Source organism: Larimichthys crocea, chromosome XI (assembly GCF_000972845.2).
Source record: "Larimichthys crocea isolate SSNF chromosome XI, L_crocea_2.0, whole genome shotgun sequence".
In the NCBI taxonomy this organism is placed as follows: domain Eukaryota; kingdom Metazoa; phylum Chordata; class Actinopteri; family Sciaenidae; genus Larimichthys; species Larimichthys crocea.
Window position 1 is genome coordinate 11,039,818 of NC_040021.1, and position 24,534 is coordinate 11,064,351.

A 24,534-nucleotide genomic window follows, 5' to 3' on the forward strand; every position below is an offset into this window, starting at 1 on the left:
ATGCTAGAACAGGAGCTGGGAAAGCGGCACTATAATCATGCTCAGCAGTCTCTATGGACATGATGTTAGAGGCAAAGGATGGAGGAAGCTCAGAAGAGAGTTTGGGCAAGAGTAAATCTGGGACTGACTTTTAGTCGTTGGTGAGAGCTTGGTGAAATAAACAGTAATCACATCTAATACAATAATAATGATAATACACACACACCTCACATCATAAATCCTAACTTTGGTTTTGGGAGTTTTCTCTAGTCCCTCCGTTTTGCAGCTGATGTTGTATATATCCAATGTCAATGGCATGCTAGTCTTGTCACCCAGTGTATTAAGGTCTGTCGTGTCTTACCTGTTATATTTCATCTGACAAAATACAATAAAAACAATCACTATCTGGAGCATAGACAGATTGATTTATACTTAAGAAGAACAACTTCCCAACATATTAACCACTACAATGGCCGTACTGAACTTCAGGAGCTTCCCAGCAAGGGTTCATGTTCACTCACATGACCAACAAAAAACTTCCGCATGACAAATAATCTGCTTGTTGCAGTTATTTGTGTTTTGATCCACATAAAAACCAACTGTTGTGTTGCATAACAGAAGAGACCACACAACAGATGGTGAGCAGGCATCAGTTTCATTATTCATCTCACTGTTGACAGGTTTCCTGGACGCATGCAAGATTGCAATCAACGCAAGTTTACATGTTTCAAATAAAACAGACTAACAATCACGTGCTTCCATCTTTACAGTTCATACTCAGAGGATTTGAATGCTTCGAGTTAGAAAACGTCATGACGTAAAACTGTAGCCATGCTGTTTGTTCATGTGCATCATTTTATCCAGAACAGAAGAAAACAAATGCAAAAGCATCATCAAGTGTCATTCAGATATTCACCAGTGATCGATATGATCTAAAAACATGACTTGCATTACTATTTAATATATAACACATAGATAAAGATAAAAAACACTGAATAAATACTGAAATTCAATCAAATTTTCCTGAGCAAGAGGCAAAGTTGCATGAAGGAATATGCAGTACGTTCACTGCTACCTGTTGAAATATTCACATCTTGTTTGAGGAAAATAAATCTTTCACAGGAAAACTGAGATAATGATAATTAACAATATTAAATCACCATTATTGCGCTCCTATCCATATTTAACATGCACAAGTATGAAGCTTTCTAAACTGTTCGTAACAGGAATGCATAGTGCAGGGTTAACATTTCTATTATAAAACATACGCTCAAAAACCATAAAGATGATCACGTCCCATCAGAATAACTCTGAATGAGGCTTTATTATTGTAAGGCACACGTTATTACCTGACAGTTATTATCTCTAAAGGTCGTCACTGCTGCTTTCTTTACGACATCAATCCATTTTCTGTAACTGTTTATCCTCATCAGGGTCCCGGTGGGGCTGGAGCCTATCCCAGCTGACCTTGGGCGAGAGGCAGGGTACACCCTGGACGAGTCGCCAGCTCATCATAGGGCACAACAACCATTCACACTTACGGACAATTTAGAGTCACCAATTAACCGTTAAGGTTAAGGTCACGTCTTTGCACTGTGGGAGGAAGCCGGAGTACCCGGACGAGGAGAACATGCAAACTCCCAAAGAAAGTTCCCAGCAGAGGTTCAAACCTTCTCACTGTGAGGCGACAGTGCTAACCGCTGAGCAAGTTAAATAATTTATGGCAGGTGAAGGTTCTCAATTAAACCTTTGGTCATGTGTCATGAATATGTTTTAAAAAATGTGACTTGACCTCAGTATTTTTACTGATTGTCCTATCAGGCTAAGACAAGCCTTCATCAGAGTATCATGCATACGATATGTAGCTCTGCTAATGCTTCTAAAAATGAACTAATTTCTTTAACTATGACATCTATGGCATTCTCAAATGGAGTATACGCAGGACCATAAAAGTGCCTCATAGATCAAAGACCTTTAGAATAATCCCTGGGTTTTTGTAGTGCTATGGTAAAATGAAAGGGATTTCTGCATGCAGTCAAGTGTTTAATGCAAGAAATGTCTTTGGCAGACCAGAGTTCAGCAGAACATGCAGACTGGTGTTTTTATAAATCCTTCTTTGAAAAGATTCAAGGTTTTAAAATCAGTAAATTCAAAAAGGCCCGTCGTCTACTTCCGGTGTGACGGGCTTGGTGGCACTGGCTAAGTCTTGACTTTTCACTCTGACCTTCGGGGAAGAAGTCGGTGGCAGCGAGAGTCTTCTTCTTGTCGACAGCAGCCTGAGGATCTCGCCCACCTGAGACTCGAGCACTGAGAGGCGTCTGCCCACGATCTGAATGTCCGCCTTCAGCTCCAGCTTGGCCTCATGCAGGGTCGCTTGAAGGAGCACTTGTTCAGACGGCGGCTGAGCGAATGAGTGTTTGAGGGAGTCGACCCCGAGGCTTTGCTCAAATGGGTTCTTCTCCAACGGGCTCCTTTCCATCGGGCTTCGTTCAAAGGAGTTTCTTGAATCTCCGGCTCTGTCGATGCGCAGATCGCTCTTTGTGATACCACTGTCACAGGAGTCAGTTTTGTGCAGGGCACTGTTTTCTTCTTCGCCTGCCTCTCCAGCACTGTTCCCACCCTCCGTGCCCCCCATCCCCTCTGAATCCTGGTTCTTACTGGGAACTGCTAACTGTCCTGAGGACTGGGATCCTTTGGGCAACTCCCTTGCTTTCTGAGGCTGCTTCTCTTGCTTGACGGCAGGAGGCGGTGGTGCAGCTGATGCTGCGCCTCTAAACTTTGCCCAGCCTCGAGCACCTCTGCTGCTGGTTACTCCACCTGCTGCTCCCTCCTCTCCTGCACCACTGCTCTGTACGGGGCTGCTGCCCCTCTGAGAAGGCTGACTGTCAGGCCTTGCTATCGACTCTCCAGCTTCTTGTGTGCAGCTTTGCTCTGACTCCTCAGCATGGACAAACGCTTGTAGAGGTGCAGAAGTGCCACTTGCACTCCCTCCTCCTGTGCAGGGTGCATTATTCTGCACCGTGGAGCTGTACTCCTGCTCCTGAGAAGATGCAGGCTGACACTGCGTGTAAGAGTTTGAGTCGGAGTGATGGTGGTGCTGCGGCTCCACCTGCACGCAGTTGTGATCAAAGTAAGTGTGAGTCTGAGAGTCTCTCTGCTGTCTGAACCTCTGAAACAGCTTGCGGACTGGGTGGTCTTCAGGAATGGTGAGAGTCACCTCGTTCTTCTGGCGCTCCTGCTCTCTCTTCACGTCAGCGATCTTTCTGAAGATTACCTGCATGAAGAGGAGAACAGATCCATGCATGAGGTCGCATTGAAATGACAAAAGTAGAGCTCTGCAGAATGCAGCTTTAAATCAACCTGCTGTGCATGTTGAAATATTAAAGAGCTGAAAGCAGCAGCGCACGAGGGAAACTGTTAATGGAGCAATAATGGAGCGATATCGAAGTCCTTATAGTTTCTGATTCCCTCAGAAGACAAAGAAAGGAAAAGTTCTCGGCAGCTCACTTTCTTTTCTCACTTTTGTGAAGAAACTATGATAGCACAATGAGCTCTGGTGCTCATGAACATCTCAAAATATTACGCATTTTCTTTTCTTCTTTCTTTTACGCATTTTAAAAATAATACATCATATCATTCATCTGTTCTTCGATTATTATATTCAAAGCCACAGCGTGAGAGATGGCGCTATTACTGGAAGTTTCTAATCTTGATCTTTGCTGAAGTGGCCACGAGCAAGACAGTCCATCCACACAAGCTCTGCAACCACAAAACAAAAAGCGCTGAAACAAAAAAAACTTTCAAACATGTTGCTGTATAACACACACCTAAAACTGATTACAACCTCCAGCTCACATGCAGTTCAGATGCACGTTCATGCATGTGCAGCGTTAACTGAGTACACAACAGTGAAGAGGGCAAAGCGTGAATCTTAGAAAGGTACGAATAGTTTTAAAGCTGCTCAAATGAATAATAGATGGTTTTATTTTCATTCAACACATTTCAAGTACAAAGCTATAAATCTTTCAACATGTCGCCACAATTTGCCTTGAAATTGTTTAGATTTAGAGCTACTTCACTGAAGCTGTTTGACCTGTATGAGAACTCTTATAATAGAACATAGGAAAAGTCAGAGAGGAAATTAAAACATTATAGTGAATTAAAACATTATAAAATCATTATAAAAGCTCAGACATGTGTGTTAGCATACTTTTATGGTATGACTGTGTTTGAGTTTAGTCCTAGTCTTCCTGAAAGCTCCCTTGTGGTAACAGAGATTGTATGAAGTAAATGTGATTTTGAATTCCTTTGCACAAGCTTCTTGTTTCAAGTCTACTGTACCCCCCTAAGTATTTCATATAAGCCAGTCCTGAACAAAGAGCACTGCAAACCACATGTACCAGACTGTCTTTAAAGGGAATATTCATTAAGAATTGATGTGATGTTGATCCCATAGGAGGATATCACAGAGATATATGAGCAACTTGCCATCAAGACTGAAAAGAAATACATCTCAATGCCTTAATGGGATTAATATGTATAGCCCAGAAGAAGCTCAGATCAAATATTAATGATATAAAGTAATTTCGTACTTTTTCTATCACTAGATTGTTTCTTAAATCTGAATGTTATCTTTGGAAACAGTGTGTGTGTGCAGAAATGTTTAAATCCTTTTCACATATATCGAGTTCTGTATCAGCTTGTTCCAACTCTTGATTGAAGCTTTGAGAAGTTTATACTGAGTGAAATATTCATGTTTTTATGGCAGCATCATCCATGAAATGGATATCACTTGACAGCCTGACATATCTGGCCTATAGCTATATCTATTTATGTTTGAAGACTTCACAAGAATTCAACACTGAGAAAATGCTTATACAGTAATAGTCCTGCATTTAAAACATTACTTATGTAAAAGCATGTAAGTGTTATCAGCAGGATGCAAATATTAAAGTAAATGTATTCATTCTTGCCTGAGTAGTTTTCACCTGTGTCTCGTCATCTTGTTTTCTAGTGGATTTCTGATTTACACTTGGATTGTTGGACTATTCAGCTGCCTTGTTATTTAGAGGTTGCCAACCTGTTAAGTAAGTTATTTAAATACATTTTTGTTTACCTTCAAGTTTGGATTTCTTAAACTAAAATGTGAGAATATGTTTTTGGATTAATATCACTGCTACATTAATGTGCACGTTGCATTTTGCTGCTGTAGATGTTTAAGGCTGAGATAATTTGAACTACTTTATAAACTCTTACTGATAACTAATGGATGTTGTTTTTCATTGAGACTTCAGTCATTGTTACCCGTTTTCGCAGATTGCAGGTGAGGATCAGGTTGCGGGAGAACGTGTTGGCGAATGCCGTGTAAAAGTCCAACACCCTCATCAAAGCTTCCCTCCTGATGACGTGCAGATCGCAGTAAGTCAAAGCTCGGACATTTGCACAAGCCCGGGCCAGTGTGGTCTCTTTCCAGAACACGTCTCCAAACACATCACCTTTACCTGAATGGAGCCAGAAAATGTTGAATTATTTGAGATAAACATCTCATGTGAGTTTAGGGGAACACATGACATAATGATGAACAAAACTTGTGGAAATAAAGAAAAGACAAAGGAGGAGAGGTAAAGAAGAGTCTTCAAATGCATCTTTGCACTGAGTCAACCTTTGTTCTAGCGTTATCTTCAGCAACACAGATAAAACGTTGCCTGGTTTTCCATAATGTTATGTTGCATCACCTAGTATTGCGATGACCTCATCATCCTGGATGACTTCTAGTGAACCGGAGACCACAAAGCAGAGGGTGTCGACGCTCTCCCCGATATGGAAGATGAGGTCTCCAGGTGCACAGTGTGTGGTCTGAAACTCCACAGCGAGAGAGCGCAGACAGCCGTCGCTGGCCAGACGAAACGCTGGGTGGTCGTTGAACACCTGCCTGTTGAGGTGGACGCAGATGTCTGCTCGCATATCTTTAGGACAAATTGAAAGAACCTGAGAGAGAGATGGTGAGACATCAGAGCCGTTAATCATATCATCAGTGGACCAGGGAAGTCAAGTTTGACCAAAAGTTAAATCTTTAACAACTACAGCAAAAACATGAAACTGGCTGAGTAATAGAGGCATCACAACAGTCTGATTGCAGCTGAATTACTATAAGACAGCAACATAACTATGACTATCAAACCAGTGATGATATTTTAGTGGGCTGCTTGACGATTAGGAGATGTCTGTCATGTCTTGAACTATCATGTTTTCGGTTATCCTCCTGTCTTGTCTTTCAGGTCTCTGCCTTCCCTGCCTCCCTCATGTGTCTCCCCTTTTCCCTCTATTTAGTCTCTGTGCTCCCTTTGTTTGTCGCCAGTTCGTCTTGTCTAGTACAGCGTCCCAGCGTCTCTTTGTCTTTGTCATTCTTGTTTTTGAGTACCTGATCTTTGACCTCTAGCTGGTTTTTCTGACCTAGCTTGTCTAGTAAAACCTTATTTGAACCCTCACTTTTGTCTCCGAGTCTGCATTGCGAATCCTTCTGTCAGCCCCTTCTGATAATGTCATGGATATTTTTTTACAGAACAGTGCATAGCCCAGAAGGATGTTTGAGGACAAAAATCTAAGCAACTAGTGAAGTAATTTCTGGTGCTCACTGACGAGAAAAATCTGTTTAAGAAAGGTAAAAATATGCACTTATTCAATGAGCAGGAGGTGGCATGAACAATCCAGTTCTAGACACTCAAGATGTGAGTATCAAATGGATGAAAACTAGACTTTAATGAACATTGGCTAGGCCAGGAGCTCCCCTGGGCGGGGCTTTGAAAACCTCTGGGCTAATGCATTTTAAAAACACCCCAACACACACTTGCCATCCTCAGGCTGTCTTGTATTCATGAATTATCGGTGATTAAACTATCAATCTGCTGTTACTTTGGTCGTACGTCAACAGAAATATCACTTTATGATTGTGAATAATGTGGCATTGCTTTTCAGAGCTGCAGTGACCTAAAGGTTCACAAGATCCAACCAGTTTGAGTGAGTGTCAACGAGTGCATTCGATGATCTGCTGTAACCTCCGCGTCCACTTGTTAACCTCGCCTGTCCTTTTTTTTATGATCCTGTTTAAAGTGATAGCATTCGTACCTTTTTTTGACACTCAGCAACAGAGCTGTGTTTGACCTTGGACTTAAAACACCAGTAGAGTGTTTCATCATTCATTCAATCAGAATGAATCAAATGAATTACAGTATATGTTAGGGTAAGGCGTCGTTATAAAAGATGTTTGAGTTTATGATAATACCTTATCTGTGTCAATGCCCTTAGACATGGCCCATGTAGACACGATGAAGTCCATGACCCTCTCGCTCAGACCTTTAGGAACCTGATAAAGCTTCAAGAAGTCGCGCACGTTGTTGAGCATCTCATGGTAGCGGTTTGTGTTGGTGTACATCTGCTGGAAGATGGTGGTGACATTTCCAAAGATGGTCGCATAAAGCAGCGCTAAAAAACAAAAGATGAAGAGCAAAAATCAGGTACCTTACAAACAGACTGACTGCAGGGCTGATTTATTCACGTTTTAGTCGAGCACATTGTTTAGCAACGTTCTTTATACAGTATTTGGGTATTTCACCTCAGATTTGGGACTGTTGATCATAAATCATCATTTTCATATGACAGACCATTTATCCATACATTTCCTTCTTAACTGAATACTTATGGTTCTATAAAATATAAAGTAAGGAATGTTTTTATGTTGGGACAACATTTTGAGGTGGAGGTTTTACATCACCAATATAATAATAATATATTATAAAACATTATCTATTATTATTTTCCTTCAAAGTCCCGTTACAAATTACGTAATTACATCATTATTAATGAATAAATATGTTGAATTTTAAGGTGGAAAGTTAAGAGAACTGGGTTTACAATAAAAAGGAAACAACATTGGAAAAGGATGTTACTGTACGTTGGCGACCATGAGACACGATGCTGAATAAATAGTACAAATGATGAACGTACTCAACAATCGCAGCATGGTTGATATTATAGTTTTCTTTACAGTCAGTTAACACACACACACACATACAATGAACGGTGGATTGAGTGTTTATAATGTAATTCATAATGCACATTTCCTCAGTAGGAGTGCTGCAGCGCTGCTGTGACCTCAAAGAGTCAGTCAGTATCTCTTATCGTGAGGTTTTACCCACTCAAGAGGAAAGAGTCGTCTCCAGTCGCCGCAGCGGGATCACAGAGGTTAGGATACATATCTAACGTGATGGCTCATTGTCCTTTTACTACACTCTGAGCCTGCAGGCAAACTCTCCCTTCCTCCTCTTCCTCTCACATAATTACTGTATCTGTAGCAGGAGATTTATCGGCCGTAATTCAACCCGACACTTCAGTGTGACTGAGTGATCTTCATGATCGAAACACCACCAGAGTACTGGGTGTTTCACTTTTGGAAGTGCAAACGTCGAAGCGTGGCTGTCAGTTTGGGTTTCCCTCACTGTTTTCATTGCATCACTTTACATGCTGTTTTAGAGGAGTGGGCCAAAGGTTAGAGCACGAAGGCGAGTCGTGACAGAGGAAGTGTGAGCCTGACAGTGGAAGCAGTGACACCAAAGGTGAAGCTATTACTGTAACTGCAGTGTGTGATGAAATTAATAGAGACGTCTGCATAAAAATAGATTTCTATTTTTATAAAGAAAATCATTTAAATGAGCTTAACTTGATGTTTTAGATATAATAACTTCCACTTTTGAAGGTGAAAACACTCATTTTTATGAATGAAACATCCGATTTAGATCAAATTAGTTTAATATTTCGATTGAATCCCTCAGTTCAATGCAGTTTTAATGTGAAGTTGGCATTGAAAGACCCTGAGTGTAGACTGTGTATGAGCCAGGAGTGTTACACAACACGCTAGGCTTTCTAACGCTGCATCATGTGAGTTCATGCTACACAAGTATCTACATAACAAGCTTTACATTTAAAAACTCAAACAATATACAGAATTTAAAGAATACTGCATTGTGGTTGCATTTACCTGTTGTGTCCTCACTATTTTGAATAGATCATTGAATTTAAACACATTATGATTGAATTAACACAGAGACGATGCTTTCCCGATGGAGGGTAGTGATGACCGACCTGCAGACAGACCCTCATAGAGCAGGCTGTGATGGGCGCTGAACATGTCACTTTTTATTATCGACAAAGCCGAGAACTAAACTCTCCACGGGGGTTCAAACAAAGAGGCTGCAGCTAAATGTGAATTACACGAAAAAAGAGAGGCTGTGAATTACTGAACACTGTTTCATTCATTCATTAAAAATAAGATTCAAGATGAAGGATGTTCTCTATTTCTCTAAATCTAGCACATTTGTATCATAATGATGTCAATTTATGTGCATTGTTCCTGATGAATAAATAAAGTAAATGTAAATTCACATCCAGGTTAAAAGACTGAAGGCTGATCCTTCCTAACTGGTATCATTAACATTATTTTATACATACATATACAACATTTTACAAGATGATCCTGGAGCTGTAAAGTAAATCTAAAAGGAGAAAGGTGCTGACAGGGAAGCTTCCTGCCACAGCAAAAACTGTGTGCGGATGTAGAGTATAGCAGACTTGTCACACAGACTGGTGATATGCAGAGAGAGAAAAGCATAGAAACAGTAAAAATGTCACATTTTTACAGGACTGTGGCTAAAAATACTTCGCCCACAACCGCAATCTTATCCATAAGAACCTGCAGCAGTGTGCTCGTCATACTGAGCTCGAATTTTATTTTACATCTGCGCAGATTCTCCTGAACCTGTACAACATCTACACCAGATGTTTTGTTACATGCAGCTGCCAGCCGAGCTGTGGATCACTTAGCATGCAAGTCAATACATCCAGATTGTACAGGCATATTTAGAATGGATGAACACATGATATGATATGATATATGTATTGTTTGCTGTGTTGAGAAATGGACAAGTGGCTTTTGCTGTACAGCTGTTGTCCTGCCGTTATAAAAGGCAGCTGCTGACGTAAACTGGTTGTCACTATAACAAGGTGACCTGCTGAAGTTTGTCGGAGCTAGCTCGATTTTTTCAATTACTTTAATTATTTTAACTACATATTCCTGATGATACTTTTACTGGAGTTTTAAATGCAGAACTTTCACTTGTAAAGAAGAATTTTTACAGTGTAGTATTAGTACTTTTTCCTTGTCTGAATACTTCCTAATAATAATACGACATTTTGACAGAAAGTACAGTAGAAATTTGCATGTCACTGAGGTTAAACTCACACAATTTCTGTGATCTTTGGGTTTTTTTAATTTCATGTTTTTCAGTAAATTTTACCTTCATACTGTACACCAGTAAAAGCAGAGCAGAGCTGCTGTTAGGGTTAGGCTTTTGTCCTCTTCTCAGATTTATTTGGACTGTCCTCTGTATGTCCACTGAGGAGGGAGTCACTTTGATTTAAGCTGTTTTTGAAAAGCTTTGTTTGTGCTTTTTGTCAGAGGCTTGGAAGAAATACAGCAAAGATTTGAGGCCTTGTGTTAATTGGAAGCTGTTCAAATGTGATAGAAAGAGCTTGTATTACACGACAGTGTGACTTTCTAATCTTTATGATGTCTTCTCCATTTACTGCTCCATTAACTCACCACCCACTGTTCACCAAGAACAGTAGTGATAAAATAGTATGATTTGTTATGTAATATCAGACTCATTAGAACTTGTTTTTGTCATTTAGAAAAGATTATAATTTTGCAATGATAAGAATCCAAAACAATGTTGAGAACAAACTGTAAACTCAGTGCTTAATGTTGGAGAGTGATTGAGTACTTACAGCCCACCATCATCATAGCCACGGAGAAAATCTTCTCCCCATCTGTGGCTGGTGCGATGTTGCCAAATCCGATGGTGGTGAGACTTGTCATGGTGAAGTACAGAGAAGAGATGTACAGCGTGTCCTTGTTCGGACCGCCTTCCCACTGTCCTGTACCACTGACGTTGTAGCGGTAAGGAGTCCCAATACTCAGAGCCAGCTGGTAGAGCCAGCTGTCTGTCTTAATGGTGTTGGTGGCCTCATCGATGACCTCGTAGTCTCCGATGCTGTACCAGATGCAGGCCAGCCAGTGAGCCACCAGACCAAAGACACACACCAGCAGAACCAGAACGGCCGCTCCGTACTCCAGGTAGTGGTCCAACTTCCGGGCAACTCGGCCCAACCGCAGCAGGCGGATCACCTTTAGTGAGCTGAACAGACTGCTGAGACCCTACAAAGAAAAGCAGGAGGGAGATGAGAGTCAGACATACGACAAAATAACCACCAAATATTTTGAAGATGGATTAATGGAGCTTTTTTTCTGTGTTTTATTATATTACAATTTGATTTGTTCGTATACAAAAAATATTGATTATAGTATGTTTAAAAGAATATTCTTACTGGGAGTAGAGAGTCTTCTGTCCGTGTGGTATTCCTGTGGAAGTGTGAGTCACGAAGATGACCTGTTGAAGACGCGGATGTGATGACATCCTTCACAGAGACAGGAAATCAGATGTTTTGTTATTTATACAGAAGTACCAAAGTCTAGACTATTTTAGCAATAGATCAATCCTCCGTTTAAAGAAATTTCACTCACATCGTCCACATTTTCAAATGCATTGATGATATCGTAGGGCAGACAGGACAGCAAGTCGATGACAAACCACGTCTTCATGTAATTCATTCGTATCAGCTTCGCGTCTGAAATGACCTCTCCGGCAGGACCCACGAAGGTGGTGTGGAAGTTGAGCACAATGTCGACCAGGAAGATGACGTCCACGACGCTGTCCAGCACCAGCCAAACCACGTTGTTCTGCTTTGTCTTAAAGGAGACGTTATAGGGAACCATGATGGCGGTGTAGAAGGTGAGGATGAGGATGACCCAGTCCCAGGTGGTCTTGAAGGTGCAGTAGTGGAGGATGATGTGTGGAGGGGTCTTAGGCGCCTCCTGTTTGTACTGAGGGAGAATGTCTGATCCCAGCTGAAGAGCCTTTTATTGAGGGGGAACATTTACCACCATAAGTACAGAATCACACGTATCAAGGAGCAGTAACCTCCATCAAAACCCGATGATGAGCATTTGAAACTCTTCTTTTAAACCTGCTCACCTCAGCCAGTCTGGAGGGCTTGTGGCTGACCTCAGTCTTGCTCAGTGGTGCTAACTGCTGCACCAGGTTACGATTGTTGGTCAGTGCTCGTGTCAGTCTTGCAAACTTGGTCCACCCTACTTAGAGACAAAAAAACAAACAAATAAACATACGAAATATAATTTTAATACACCAGTGTGGAAGACTTTTTCAATAAATCTGGACTTTTAATTGCATTTTTATGCTGAATATAGGATAAATGATTCGATTAATTAGTACACAAATGCTAGAAAATGCATGTCTATTCTTTCATTCCCTCTGTGTGTATGATCAGTATTTCGATGCACGTACCATCCCCATGTGATCTGAGCATCTTTGTTTCTGTTTGATGTATGTAAAAATCTTAGTGGCACACTTAATCCCCTGAGACATGGCACTGCTTTAACCCACAGAGACCAGCATTGTTCACTGACCCACACACACAACACCTGGACTGTATGTTACATAGCAGGAGACAAACGTTTGTCAAGTCACAGCCGGTCGTGTGTGCTGAGCGTCGATAAAGGCTGTACCTTAATGACTACACTAAAATCACTTGATCTACATACAAGAATATGAACTACCTTTAGTTGCTTCATCTTCAATCGGTTGTTTGAAAAGTGTGATGTCTCTGAAGGTGCAGAGAAACAGCACCACTTTGTCATTTTCATTTCTGATTGGGGCCACCTGCATGTAAAGCCATATTGGTGTTCCTGTAGGAGGCATTAAAATGAAAGTTGTGAGAGAACAAATTAAAAATGAAGGAAATATTTTCATAAAATTAATTGTTAAATGAATAAAGACACTGATACTCACTATTCTTTGTATAGAGCAGCACCTCATAGAAATGGGACTCATAGTTATCAAAGGTGTTTTGGATTTTGTCTATAGTCTTCTTGTCGGTCAGGTCACCATACATGAAACTGTAAAGGAGGAAGCAAAGCTGATCATGAGGAAGACAGACAAGACACAAGACACAAAGCAGACTCTACTTTTTCTAAATGTCTTTAAATCAGCAAGATCAAGTTGTCAGATTTATCAGATTTGACCACTTCCAGCATAAAGATCAGGGCACAAAGATGAAAATGAGCCTTTGTGGTAAAATCTGGCTCATTTACAGTTTTCAGTCTCGGTCAGATGAGCTGGTATGATGAGTAAATCTCTGCTCAACAAATAAAAGCCTATTGGAGGTGCTGGAGCAAAAAGAGAAAAAAAAAAGCATCTGCACACTCTGATCTGATACAAAGCGCCTGCAACATAAGACCACATGAACTAAACCAACATATATGTCATAAAATATAAACCCTCCACTGTATTTTCAGGTCGCTGTACTACATAAAGCATCTTACTTGCACGTGCTACTCCTGTGCATGACTTCAGCTCTGTGGTATCCGGACAGCTTGCAGAATCCATCGTTGCTGTAAACGACCGGCCACTCAACGATCTGTGCATTTCCCAACAGGAAGCTGGTCTCTGCAACAACACATAAAACATAAAGCGACCAAAAATAACAAAAATAACAACACACCTGCAGACCTCTGCACCTGTTGATCAACCTTTGGATGTCTTGTTGCGAAAGCAAGGGCATGTTACGATCATCACAGCTAGAGGTTAAAACTGCCTATCGAAAATAGTCGAATGTATTAAAATGAATGAATAAAAGAAAACCTCAGCATATATACATATGTAAACCTGTGTTTATATTCTAGATTATGTAAAAACAACATCTCCCTCTCCTTACATTATTTTATTTATTATTTATTATTATTTTTAACTATATATATATATTTGTGTATGTCAGGAAAAAGAGATTGTTAATATTTAAAGCAGTAAACACTGGTAATCACTGGGCAGAAATAGTTGTTGATGAAATGTTTATGTTCCACCCTGAATGAAATATTAATGAGGAGCTGCAAAGTTACAACAATTTAGAGGGAGCTGCAGTCTCGAGAGAAAAGACTGAGGACACTGAACAGTCACTGCTGAAGCAGTCAAATTTAAAGCATCTGTGTGTTTATCTCGAATTTAATGCCTGAGTGCCAGATCAGTTTATGCTGTAATTAATACGTCCTCTCTGCTGGATTTCACAGGGTTTCGATAATGGAGAGATTCAGACAAAAATGACTGATATGTCACACAAAATTATGTTAGAAATAACTTTTCAGACATTTCAATCATGTTGCGTTATCTTTCCTTATACTACAGTTTGTCTGACATCATTCACTTTCATCTATAAACCTTCACTATCACATGCACTCAGCCTCACCCTCATGAGGAAGCTGCCATGTCTGCCATGCAGACTGTCAATCCATAATAATAATGACAGTATTACCTTTCTGATATATAAACAACAAATACTAACAAAAGTTGCCGCCAAACATCACACTAGTTACTGGAAACAAGGCACTGCAAGAGATGAACTATCACATTTTACATCCAGTATAAGAAAATTCAATTCACTCTTAGAAATTTAGCAATATTTGTAAGATTGTTTTCAGATTTACTGTCTCACTGTGTGTGTTTATATACATGCTGAAGTCACAGATTCATATGGAGAGGCAGCATGCAGCACATCATGAGCATGTTTGAGGCTTCAGGTAAAATTCTGACAGTCAGCATCTCATGCACATCCTAAAACATGCCCTTAGGAAGATCCTTAAAATGGACTATTATACTGATTAAGCTTTTGTTAATCCTTATTAATGTAGACATGAGACCTGTTTCACAATTCATCATCATTGTTAGAAAGCGTTTAGTTGATGCTGCTTCTCATTAAATGACATATATATATATATATAACATTTGACTTGTGTGGTACCTTGACTGACATGTCAGATCAACATCCATTAATTCATCTTCTCTCTTTTTTTTAAAAGTCAAACTCACCGCTGGAGCGCCGGACAATGTTTTCCAGAAAAGTGTTCTGCGGAGCCACCAGTCCTCTCTTGCCCCCATGCATGATGAGGGTCCCGGACAGAAACCCAGAGCTGCTCGGTGGTCGTGCTGATGTTCACTAACCCCCTCAGCTGTCTGCGCGATCGGGAGCGTGCAGCCACAAGAGGCAAGTTAACCAGAGTTTAGACGTACTTCCGGGCTGATATTTTAAAAATAAATCTTCCTGCTCTCTGTCAGTGTTTTACTATTAATCCTATTATATATGATGTTTTTTTTTTATTAATATTACTGCTGCATTCATGTGTATGTTGATTTTACTGCTGTAGATGTTTAAAGTTTAGCTTATTTTAACTACTTGTACTTGGAAGGAACACTACTTCTTCCAACACTGCCACATGAAGACTATTTAATGGAACATGAAGAAAAATATGCCTGAGTCACAAAACATGGGTGTATCTTTACTCATTAAATGAAGATCAGTTCAGTTTTCAGATAAATCTTGAAGAAGTATTACATATAATACATAGTCTTAAAAAAAATAAAAAACACACAAAATTTGATACTTTTATTTTGAAGGAAACCCCATTGATTTCCCGGTGCTGTTCTAGTGTTATTGTCTTTTGATTTCTCATACGTATACATGGACTGGCCCTCTTATATTTTTTATATTGATATGACTTCAATGTATGGAAGCATAGACGGGGAATAGAGGTAAATTAAAGTGAATTCAAAGTAACTAAGAACATTTACAGTTTTTAAATGTCATTTATTTTTATTATTTCTATTTTATGCTACAGTACTCCACTAAATTACAACACTCATGCTACATGCTATTGTTATCATTATTATTATTATAATAATCTAAAATTCGGCAAAGACTTGGATTGTTGGTGGACCTGAGGTGGGCTGAATGAAGCCTGGGTGCACAAACAAGCCATTTGTAAGGGAACCCACCTGCCAATCAAAGTGGCCATGTTGTTAATTCAGCATCATTTTAAGCCTTAATATAATTTAAACAGGAGATTTATATAAAAATTCACCCTCAGTGCAGTTGTCATAAATGGGGAAATACAGCTATACAGACCAAAATGTTTTTTGTACCAGGCTGTAAATATGTTTATTTCTGCTGTGAAGTGACATTTTAACATGGGGGCTTATGGACGGTAACTCGTTTTATAGCCAGCCTTAAGTGGATTCGAGGAACTGCGGTCTTTGGCACTTCACTGCACCGCATTGGCTTCACTTCACAGCCACGGAGGTTGCTGCTTGTCAAAAACTATTTATTGGTTAAGTACTTACTATCATTTTGACCTGATGAAGGCACTAGATAAAAAGTTAACGATAAGATCAACAAGGTTATTACAGATCATCTTGAGATGAACATGAACATCTTAACATAAATGTCAGCCATGCAGGTTTCTGCTTAGATAGATAGATTAAATATACATTAAACAAATTTCACCTATGAGATCAATGTGAATTTAGTGAATTAAGTAAGCGCAGAGAAATTAAACCTGTGCTAAGATCTTCAGAAAATAGAAAACTATCAAGCTTGAGCATTCTGAATATGAGTACTTTTTCTTTTTATATTAAAAATGAACTCATAATACTTCTGTACTTGAGTGAAATGCAGTAGTTTTATTTTTTTAATGTGGTATTTTAATTTTAATTTTAATTTAAAGGTCTGGTGTGTAGAATTTAGTTGCATCCAGTGGTGTAATCGCCGCACTGCAGTCCCCTCACGTCACCTTCACCTAAGTATCAAAAACAATAGGTCTGCCTTATTCTGAAAACAGAGGTCACCGATCTTAGACACTGGACCTTTAAGACAAATACCTGAACATATCCACTACTACAGGAGTCTTCAACCTTTATCTGCCTAAGGACCCCTTGGATGGTAGACAAACAGAACAGGGACCCCCACATGTAATTCATTTTTTAAAATGTGTCACATTTTAAGCCTGGCTTATGATAACTTTCATATTTACCTTATTCACCCTTTATTTCACCTTATTAACCTATTTATATACTTGGTCATTAAAAAAAAAAGTCCACGCATAATGGAATAATTTATTTTGTAAATAGTTTTTGTCAAAAGTAGCTTATTACGGGCTGTCGATTAGCTCAGTTGGTAGAGCATGTACAAAGGCTCAGTCCTTGCAGGGTTCGAATTCGACCTGCGGCCCTTTGCTACATGTCATTCCCCATCTCTCTCTCTCTCTCCCCACATTCCTGTCACTCTTCAGCTGTCTCTATTCAATAAACTTGAAAAGGCCAAAAAATATCTTTTAAAAAAAGAGAAAAAAGTAGCTTATTATTGCATATTAGAAGAAGAAGAGATACTTTATTCATTATTATTATTATTAGTGTTATTGTTATGATTATTAGTAATTATTTATTATTATTAATCCATCATCATCACAACACAAAGAGAGAGATGGTGGAGTGATGGGCAGAGCAGCGGCCTGCGAGTAGTTGGGGGGGTTCGGGTCTTTAACCAGGGGTCACGACCCCCTGGTTGAAGACCCCCTGGTTGAAGACCCCTGTCCACACTGTGTAATTCATTACACCTCCATCAGGGGCAGTGGTTGAACATCTTCGGACGTTTTTCGACTCATTTGAAGTCCAATGAGGAAGAGAGACAACGGGACCTGACGCAGTTACCGTGGGCTCCGTGTGTCGGGATATACCGTGAAGTAATGGTTAACTGTGGCGGACTTTGGATGCTGTCGTCCGATACCTCCACGCCGGTGTACAAGGTCTGTGTAGTGAGCGCAGGTAGCAGTCCGTGAGCTGTCCATTAGGTCAGTCTTCATTTCAATGCAGCGGCCGCCGAGCTCCGCTCCTCTGTAAGCTGCTCCCCACAGAGCAGAGCTTCCTGTTTCTGAACCCCACACTTCTCTCAAACCATGGCCAACGACTTCGTGAAGACTTTCGTGCAGATGTGTAAGTACCTCCAGGAGCCCTGCCATGTCGCGAGGTTTCAAAATTTCTGCGGCGTTAAAGGGACGTTTCCGGTTAAGACGAGCAAACCGGACTGCGGACAGCCGGAGCAGGACGGCACCGGGCTGAGGAAGAGGGTCCAACAAAGCTCGGAGATCAGTGTTGGCAATGGAGCAACCGGGGATGCCACCGGAGCGCAGGTTAACGGGATGCAGGGCGATAACGCCGCCGCGCCTGGTGGCGCATCCGACCCAGACACCGCCAGGGCGAAACCCCTCCGGAGGAACTCCCTGACCGGAGACGTGGGTCAAGAGTTTCTGATCCACAACAAGTTCCTCTTCTACCTATTCACGTTTGGGACCGAGCTGGGCAACGAGATGTTCTTCATCATCTTCTTCCCCTTCGTCTTCTGGAACATCGACGCCCTGGTCAGCCGCAGACTCATCGTGGTCTGGGCCTGGAACCTGTTCGTGGGTCAGTCCACCAAGGACATGGTCCGCTGGTCCCGACCGGCGTCCCCTCCTGTGGTGAAGGTGGAGGTCTTCTACAACTCCGAGTACAGCATGCCGTCCACACACGCCATGACGGGGACAGCCATACCTTTCTGTCTGTTCATGCTGACCTACGGACGGTGGCAGGTGAGCGCACACATACAGGTGGATCAGGTGTTGGGGTGCAGAAAATAGACATGCCAATCAGTGGGGGCACCTCAAAGACACCAAAGCTTCACTGTTTGGAAGTTAGTTTGTTGTCATTGATCAGTAGATTGATACAAACTATTTTAATTTCTTTCATTTAAAGTAAAAATGTCCATGAAATGCACTGGTTCCTGTTTTCTTTGTTTGTTTTTTGGTCTGCCATGATAGAAAACAGATTTTCTCTGGGGTTTAAACTCCTGCTAAACAATCCTAATATGTCAGTTTAGGATTTAGAGAAACCGTGGTAGGCTTTCGTCACTTTCTTCTGACATTTTATGGACTAACTAACAATCAATCAGTAAAGTCATTAACGGCTAATAATTAACAGATAATCATAAAAATAATCTTGAACTCCAGCTCTTGAAACACTCAAACTCTCGTGCGTGAAGCAGCACTTCTTTCCCCTAAAGGTTGATGTTTTATGCCCTAAAAACGTTTTTATTCATGTAAGCGCCACTCTGGAAACCCTCGACTCACAGCTGCTTTCTGCATTATGTCCATATCTGTGTTAAATTACATGAACACACTACACCCCAGGAGAGTATCCCTCATGCCTACGTGGGTACTTAAAACACACAAATGTTGCATCCGGTCTTAAAAGGTTATAAACGCAGCAGGATACAAACACAATGGATGCACAAGAGTGGAAGGAACAAGGGTTCACTAGTGCCTGCAGCTCGTTTTAGTGTCTTAATCCAACTCTGGGGCAGTACACATTATGGAAATGTGCTACAGATTAGCCTGATGCATCTAAATCAAGAAATATCACAGCGCTCTTCTTCTTCACGTTGAACTCAGTCATCTATCCTTGATCCACCGGATATGAACATGTTTTGATACCCACAGGGAAGATGGCCAGACATTCAAGAGCACCAAGAGCCACAGTTTAAAAATGTTGAGAACTTTGCAACAAATTTCCACATCCGACATCTTTCAGTGCATTTGTTTGTTGAGGTGAAATCTAAATAAAAAAGACCAGAGCTCTGAGGAACACACGGGGCACCTGCCTTACCACCTGTTTCCCCTCGTGGCCTCTCAGCACCAGTGAGGCCAAAGGAAAGAAAAAAGCACCACCAGCCTTTTAAATCACGATTAATGCGTTGTTTCTCGGTGTCAAATGAAGATAACAAGCATTCCTCTGTTGGAACAGACTGTCAAGATACGGCAGGACAGGACAGGGTGTGTCAGAGAAGCACAGGTGAGGAGTGAAAAGGTAGCTCTGTTTTTCAGATAAACAGAGACTCACTGTTGTCAGAGAGAGATGCGGAGCCAGTGAATGTGATTCGGAGGCATGTAAAGTATCCAGTTACGACAGTCAGGGAGGAGAGAATTTGACTTCTCCCGTGACTGTTTATTCTGGTTGAGATAGCAGAAAGGGGGCTGGAGAGTTAACAAAGTGTATTGTAATATCAACCAGGTCAGTGCGCTCGAAGCAGTGAGACTTTTTCACTGATAGGGCTGTGACAGTTTGGATTTACCCGCCACCATGGTTGTGCAAAGAGATAAATAATGAAGGGTGGCAGTGAATCTACTGACTGAAAAGACGACGATGCCAAATGTATTCATCTTTAGTTGTTTGGACTGAGACACAGGCACGCAAATTTAATACAAAAACTCAGAAATGATACATAGTTTAGTCGTCTCTGTCCATGGCTGAGCCAGGCTGCATATAATAAAGTTTAGTTTCTTCAAAAGTTCAACTCTAAATTTAAACAATGCATTCCTGTCCTTTTGTTAGAGCACAAATACATCCTGTATCTTGAAATTCTTTAGTTATCTCAAAATCACCGTGACTCTGCATCTTGTGCACTTTTAATCTTTAAAAGAGGTGCATCTCTCACATTACTGTGCCCTTTTAAATGTTTTAATGTCCTTACAAGCTTAGAGACAAAGCCAAGATTTTCTGAGAACAGTCTGAACTGCTTAAACTTCTTTGGTGTCATCAAGTTCACAGATCGATTCGAAGGTTAAGGACATGAAACATTTCTTAGAAGGAGGTTAAAAAGGTTACAAAAGATAAGATGCAGTTGGATTATAAATGGGGTCAAGGACAGGAGGAAGATTCAAAGCGTTGTTAGCTCAACCTCTTTTGGTCCGTAGTCAAATATATCCACAACTCTGGGTTTGGCTTACATGAAATTAGAGTAGATATCATAAATCCTAATGACGTTGTAATCCAATGATTATAATTCAAGCACCACCATGAAGATGGTTTTGTGAAATATCTGGATAACTGAGTGTACATTTGGTACAGATGTTCACGTCCACCTCAAGATGAACTGTAATAACCTTGTTGATCAGCAAATCATTTATCTAGTGCCATCATCAGGTCAGAATGATAATAAGTAATTAACTTTACAAATACTTGGTTTGTTACAAGCAGCAATCTCCGTGTCTGTGAAGTGAAGCCGATGCAGAAGTGCCAAAAACTGCAGTTCTCCATAAACCCTCATATTAAAATGACATGACAACTGTACTGAATTTCTATTTAACTTCCCGCTCAAATCATATTAAGACTTAAAGTTATGCATAATTAACAGCGTGGCCTCTTTGATTGGCAGATGGGTGCTGTTACAGATGACTTGTTTGAGCACCCAGGTGTCATTTGGACCACCTCAGGTCCGCCGATTACCCACGTCTTTGCCGATTTAGATCAACCAGGAGGCAGGAGTGCCATCTTGGCGGCAGCAAGAGCCACAGATTTTGAGCTTCAAAATGGCTCTTGAGAAACCTGTGGATGACGTCATGCATACGCTTTTGTTGTGGTCATGGTCAGCAGGATGTAGTTCTGCAAAATGGGTCCATGAATGCTGAAGAAGCTGAAGAGGCTCTTTTTTTTGTTTCATAAAATTATGATCTTTTTAATATTTACCATTTTTTAACACACTGTCTTTATGCTCTCTCTCTCTCTCCTAGTACCCCTTCCTCTTTGGATTTGGTGTGGCTCTCAGCTGGAGCGTCCTGGTGTGTGTGAGCAGAGTCTACATGGGGATGCACTCTATTCTTGTAAGTACATTAAATAAATAATATGAATGAGGTCTATCTCAGCTTGGTGGAAAATCTTACAACAAACAGCAAAACCCAAAGCACGGCATCCTTCAACTGTGTCATTGATTTTTATATTATCATTATTGCATGCACCGTTTTTACAGGTTTACATACAGTATTTATTTAATGTAGTGTAGTAGTAGTAGTAGTGTAGTAGTAGTAGTGTAGTAGTATTGTAGTATTATTTAATGGAGTATTGTAACTAAAATAATTTCCCCCTGGGATTATTAAAGTATTTCTGATTCTGATTCTGTTTTCATCTTTGAAATCACGTGTGCACGTTTTACATGTGCATAACATACATTTTGCCATTTTTCATGTTTATAACTTACACAGGAGCTTAAAATTTATGATTCACTAAGCTTGTAGATAAGGTGATAAAGAAAGCGATGATGAAAGAGCTTAGACTATGTTTGTATTATTTTCAGGGTGTTGATGCAGCTTTAAAAATGTCAGAGTACATTTTCTTTGAACTTACGATTCAAGACTATTAAACAATATTAACACTGATGAAAGTGGCTTTCATAATGCGTACTCCTGGTTTACAACAATGAATGACCTTGTGTTGCAGGAGGTGATCACTGGCTTCCTGTACAGCCTTCTTATTTTGGCCTTCTTCCATCCAATCCTGGACAAGATCGACAGCTTCTACATGATGGGCCACTACGCTCCACTTGTGATTATCGTGTCACATGTGAGCCTGGGACTTGTGGCTTTCTCTCTGGATTCCTGGAGCACTTCTCGCGGTGATACAGCTCAGGCTCTGGGCACTGGGGCAGGAGCCGCTCTGGCTACCCACGTGAACTATCAGCTGGGACTGCTGATGGATCCACCGCTGTCCTCACTTCCTCTAACTTTCCCATCAATCAGCACTAGCTTGGTGTTTCTCTCCCTGCTGCGCTTCCTCATCGGAGTCGCTGTCCTCCTCGTCACGAGAATGATTATGAAAGCAGTGACTATTCCCTTCCTATGTCGACTGTTCGGGCTGCCTTCAGATGACGTGAGACAGGCAAGGCAACACATGAAAGTAGAGTTGCCGTACCGCTACATCGTCTACAGTGTTGTCGGTTTCAGTTGCGTCTGTGTAGTGCCTCTCCTCTTTAGGATCCTTAACCTTGCCTGAGTGTTGTGTGCAAACTGTCATTTACTGCTGACATGCTCACCTGCATGTTGAAGGCAAACGGCACTTGGAAACATGCTGCTGAGTTAAGTCTCCTCGTTTCTGAAACTGAATTTAAAGGATAATTATGGTGATATTCTATATTGTTTTTGTATTGTCAATGAATATTGCCTCTGCTCATAGAGCTCAGTTGTCAACTATTTAAAAAAAAAAAAAAAAAGACATCAACGAGCTGCACTGATGGACTGAGTGACATGTTCCTTCATTATGATGAACATAACAGACACTGCTCCTCAGCTCCTGAGTATAAATGGCTGAAACACACAGTGCCAGACAATAATTTATAATATATTTGTGACCCGTCTTTAAGAATTTACCGATCGGCTTGAGGCCCAGAGGCCACAGAGTCCGGAGGAAGCCAGCAAGTGTTAGCAAAATGGACTGAAGCATCGGTAGCTTGAGTCTTCTCTTGGGATTTGTTGACAATAACAATAACATATAACACCAGTCTTACCCTTTAATATCCATCTGTGGTTAACTGGAACTTTGCAAGTACAGAATCTATCGGATGTACTGTAATGATGTGTGCATTCATTAGTGAAGAATCTATTGTACATTTCCAAATATATAGTAATGTGTTATTGGAGAAGAATAAGCCAAACTATGAATCAGTAATGTGTGAAGCCACTTTTCTTTTGTTGCCGTGTTTGAATCAAATCAGCCTGGAAGCACTAAAATACTGGAAGTATTTTAGCACACAGGTGTCGTTGGTTACACGAGTTCTATTTAAATGTAAGCGTTTTGTTTTTTTCTCCTCTTTAAACAGGTGTGTTGTGTCATTACAGTTTTTCTACATTACCACAGTCAACATTTTCCCTCCTTTGTACATTTTTGTGTGTTTGTAATTTTGATCCAAATGTAAGTTAAGTACTCTGAATAATCATTTAAAAGCATAAAATGAAAAATAATAGATATTTTTGATAAAGTATTTTGCCATCTTAACTAACTAGAGCTAAATTGTTAAGGGAAGAAAAAAATCAATCTTTATTTTAAATACTTGATTTCTAAGAATTATAGAGACATTTCTGCTGCCCTTAATCTACAGTATTAAAAACACTTGTTGCTATGTTTTAATTGTTTATTTGCTGCTGTAATATTCAAATATCCATGTAAGAATATTAATGGTTGAGCATTTATACTTGTATCATAAGTACAGAGTATTTATAGGTCTATTATTACCATCCATTCAGCTTTTTTTTTCTGTTAAATATGCATCGACTGTAAACTTTGGAAAAAATATGGAAACAAGGACAATAAAATATTCCAAAAAAGAAAAAAAAAGGTTTTTTATTTGGATTTCTTGTATTGAAATATCAGAAAACAGAAAATCAATCATGTGAGATTTTAAGACCAGTGTGTTTTCTGTTTTTGATGTAATCTCAGTTCCTTCTTTGACAAACTGAGTCATGTGTTTGACTCTGTACCCAAATACCACACTCATGCTCATGCTTAACCTTTGAACAACTTAGATAAGATTTTAGGTCTTTTTATCTGATTATCATCCACATGTCTAATCACAGGTCTTCTTTGGACATTTAAATATAAAGAATCAACAGAGGTCAACACAAGGCCTGACTCTCCCACAGTCAATCAATCAATAAGCAATCTTGTACCATTATACATTTAA

At 40.3% G+C, this 24,534-nt stretch overlaps 2 protein-coding genes across 2 annotated transcripts; one reads left to right on the plus strand and one right to left on the minus strand.

Moving 5' to 3' along the window:
• Positions 1-533: 533 nt before the first annotated feature.
• Positions 534-15,157, minus strand: LOC104930555 (potassium voltage-gated channel subfamily H member 5). The gene is made up of 12 exons (XM_027283888.1): positions 15,030-15,157; positions 13,493-13,616; positions 12,960-13,066; positions 12,728-12,856; positions 12,126-12,244; positions 11,615-12,007; positions 11,419-11,508; positions 10,819-11,248; positions 7,262-7,461; positions 5,715-5,967; positions 5,284-5,480; positions 534-3,253 (listed from the first exon to the last, which is right to left on the minus strand). Exons 1-12 carry the CDS (start codon positions 15,100-15,102, stop codon positions 2,129-2,131), a joined length of 3,240 nt encoding a protein of 1,079 aa, XP_027139689.1. The 5' UTR covers positions 15,103-15,157; the 3' UTR covers positions 534-2,128.
• Positions 15,158-17,633: 2,476 nt separating this feature from the next.
• Positions 17,634-24,169, plus strand: LOC104930546 (sphingosine-1-phosphate phosphatase 1). The gene is made up of 3 exons (XM_010745360.3): positions 17,634-18,619; positions 21,596-21,685; positions 22,299-24,169. The coding sequence occupies exons 1-3, from the start codon at positions 17,948-17,950 to the stop codon at positions 22,848-22,850; spliced, it is 1,314 nt and encodes a 437-aa protein (XP_010743662.3). The 5' UTR covers positions 17,634-17,947; the 3' UTR covers positions 22,851-24,169.
• The last annotated feature ends 365 nt before the right edge of the window (positions 24,170-24,534 follow it).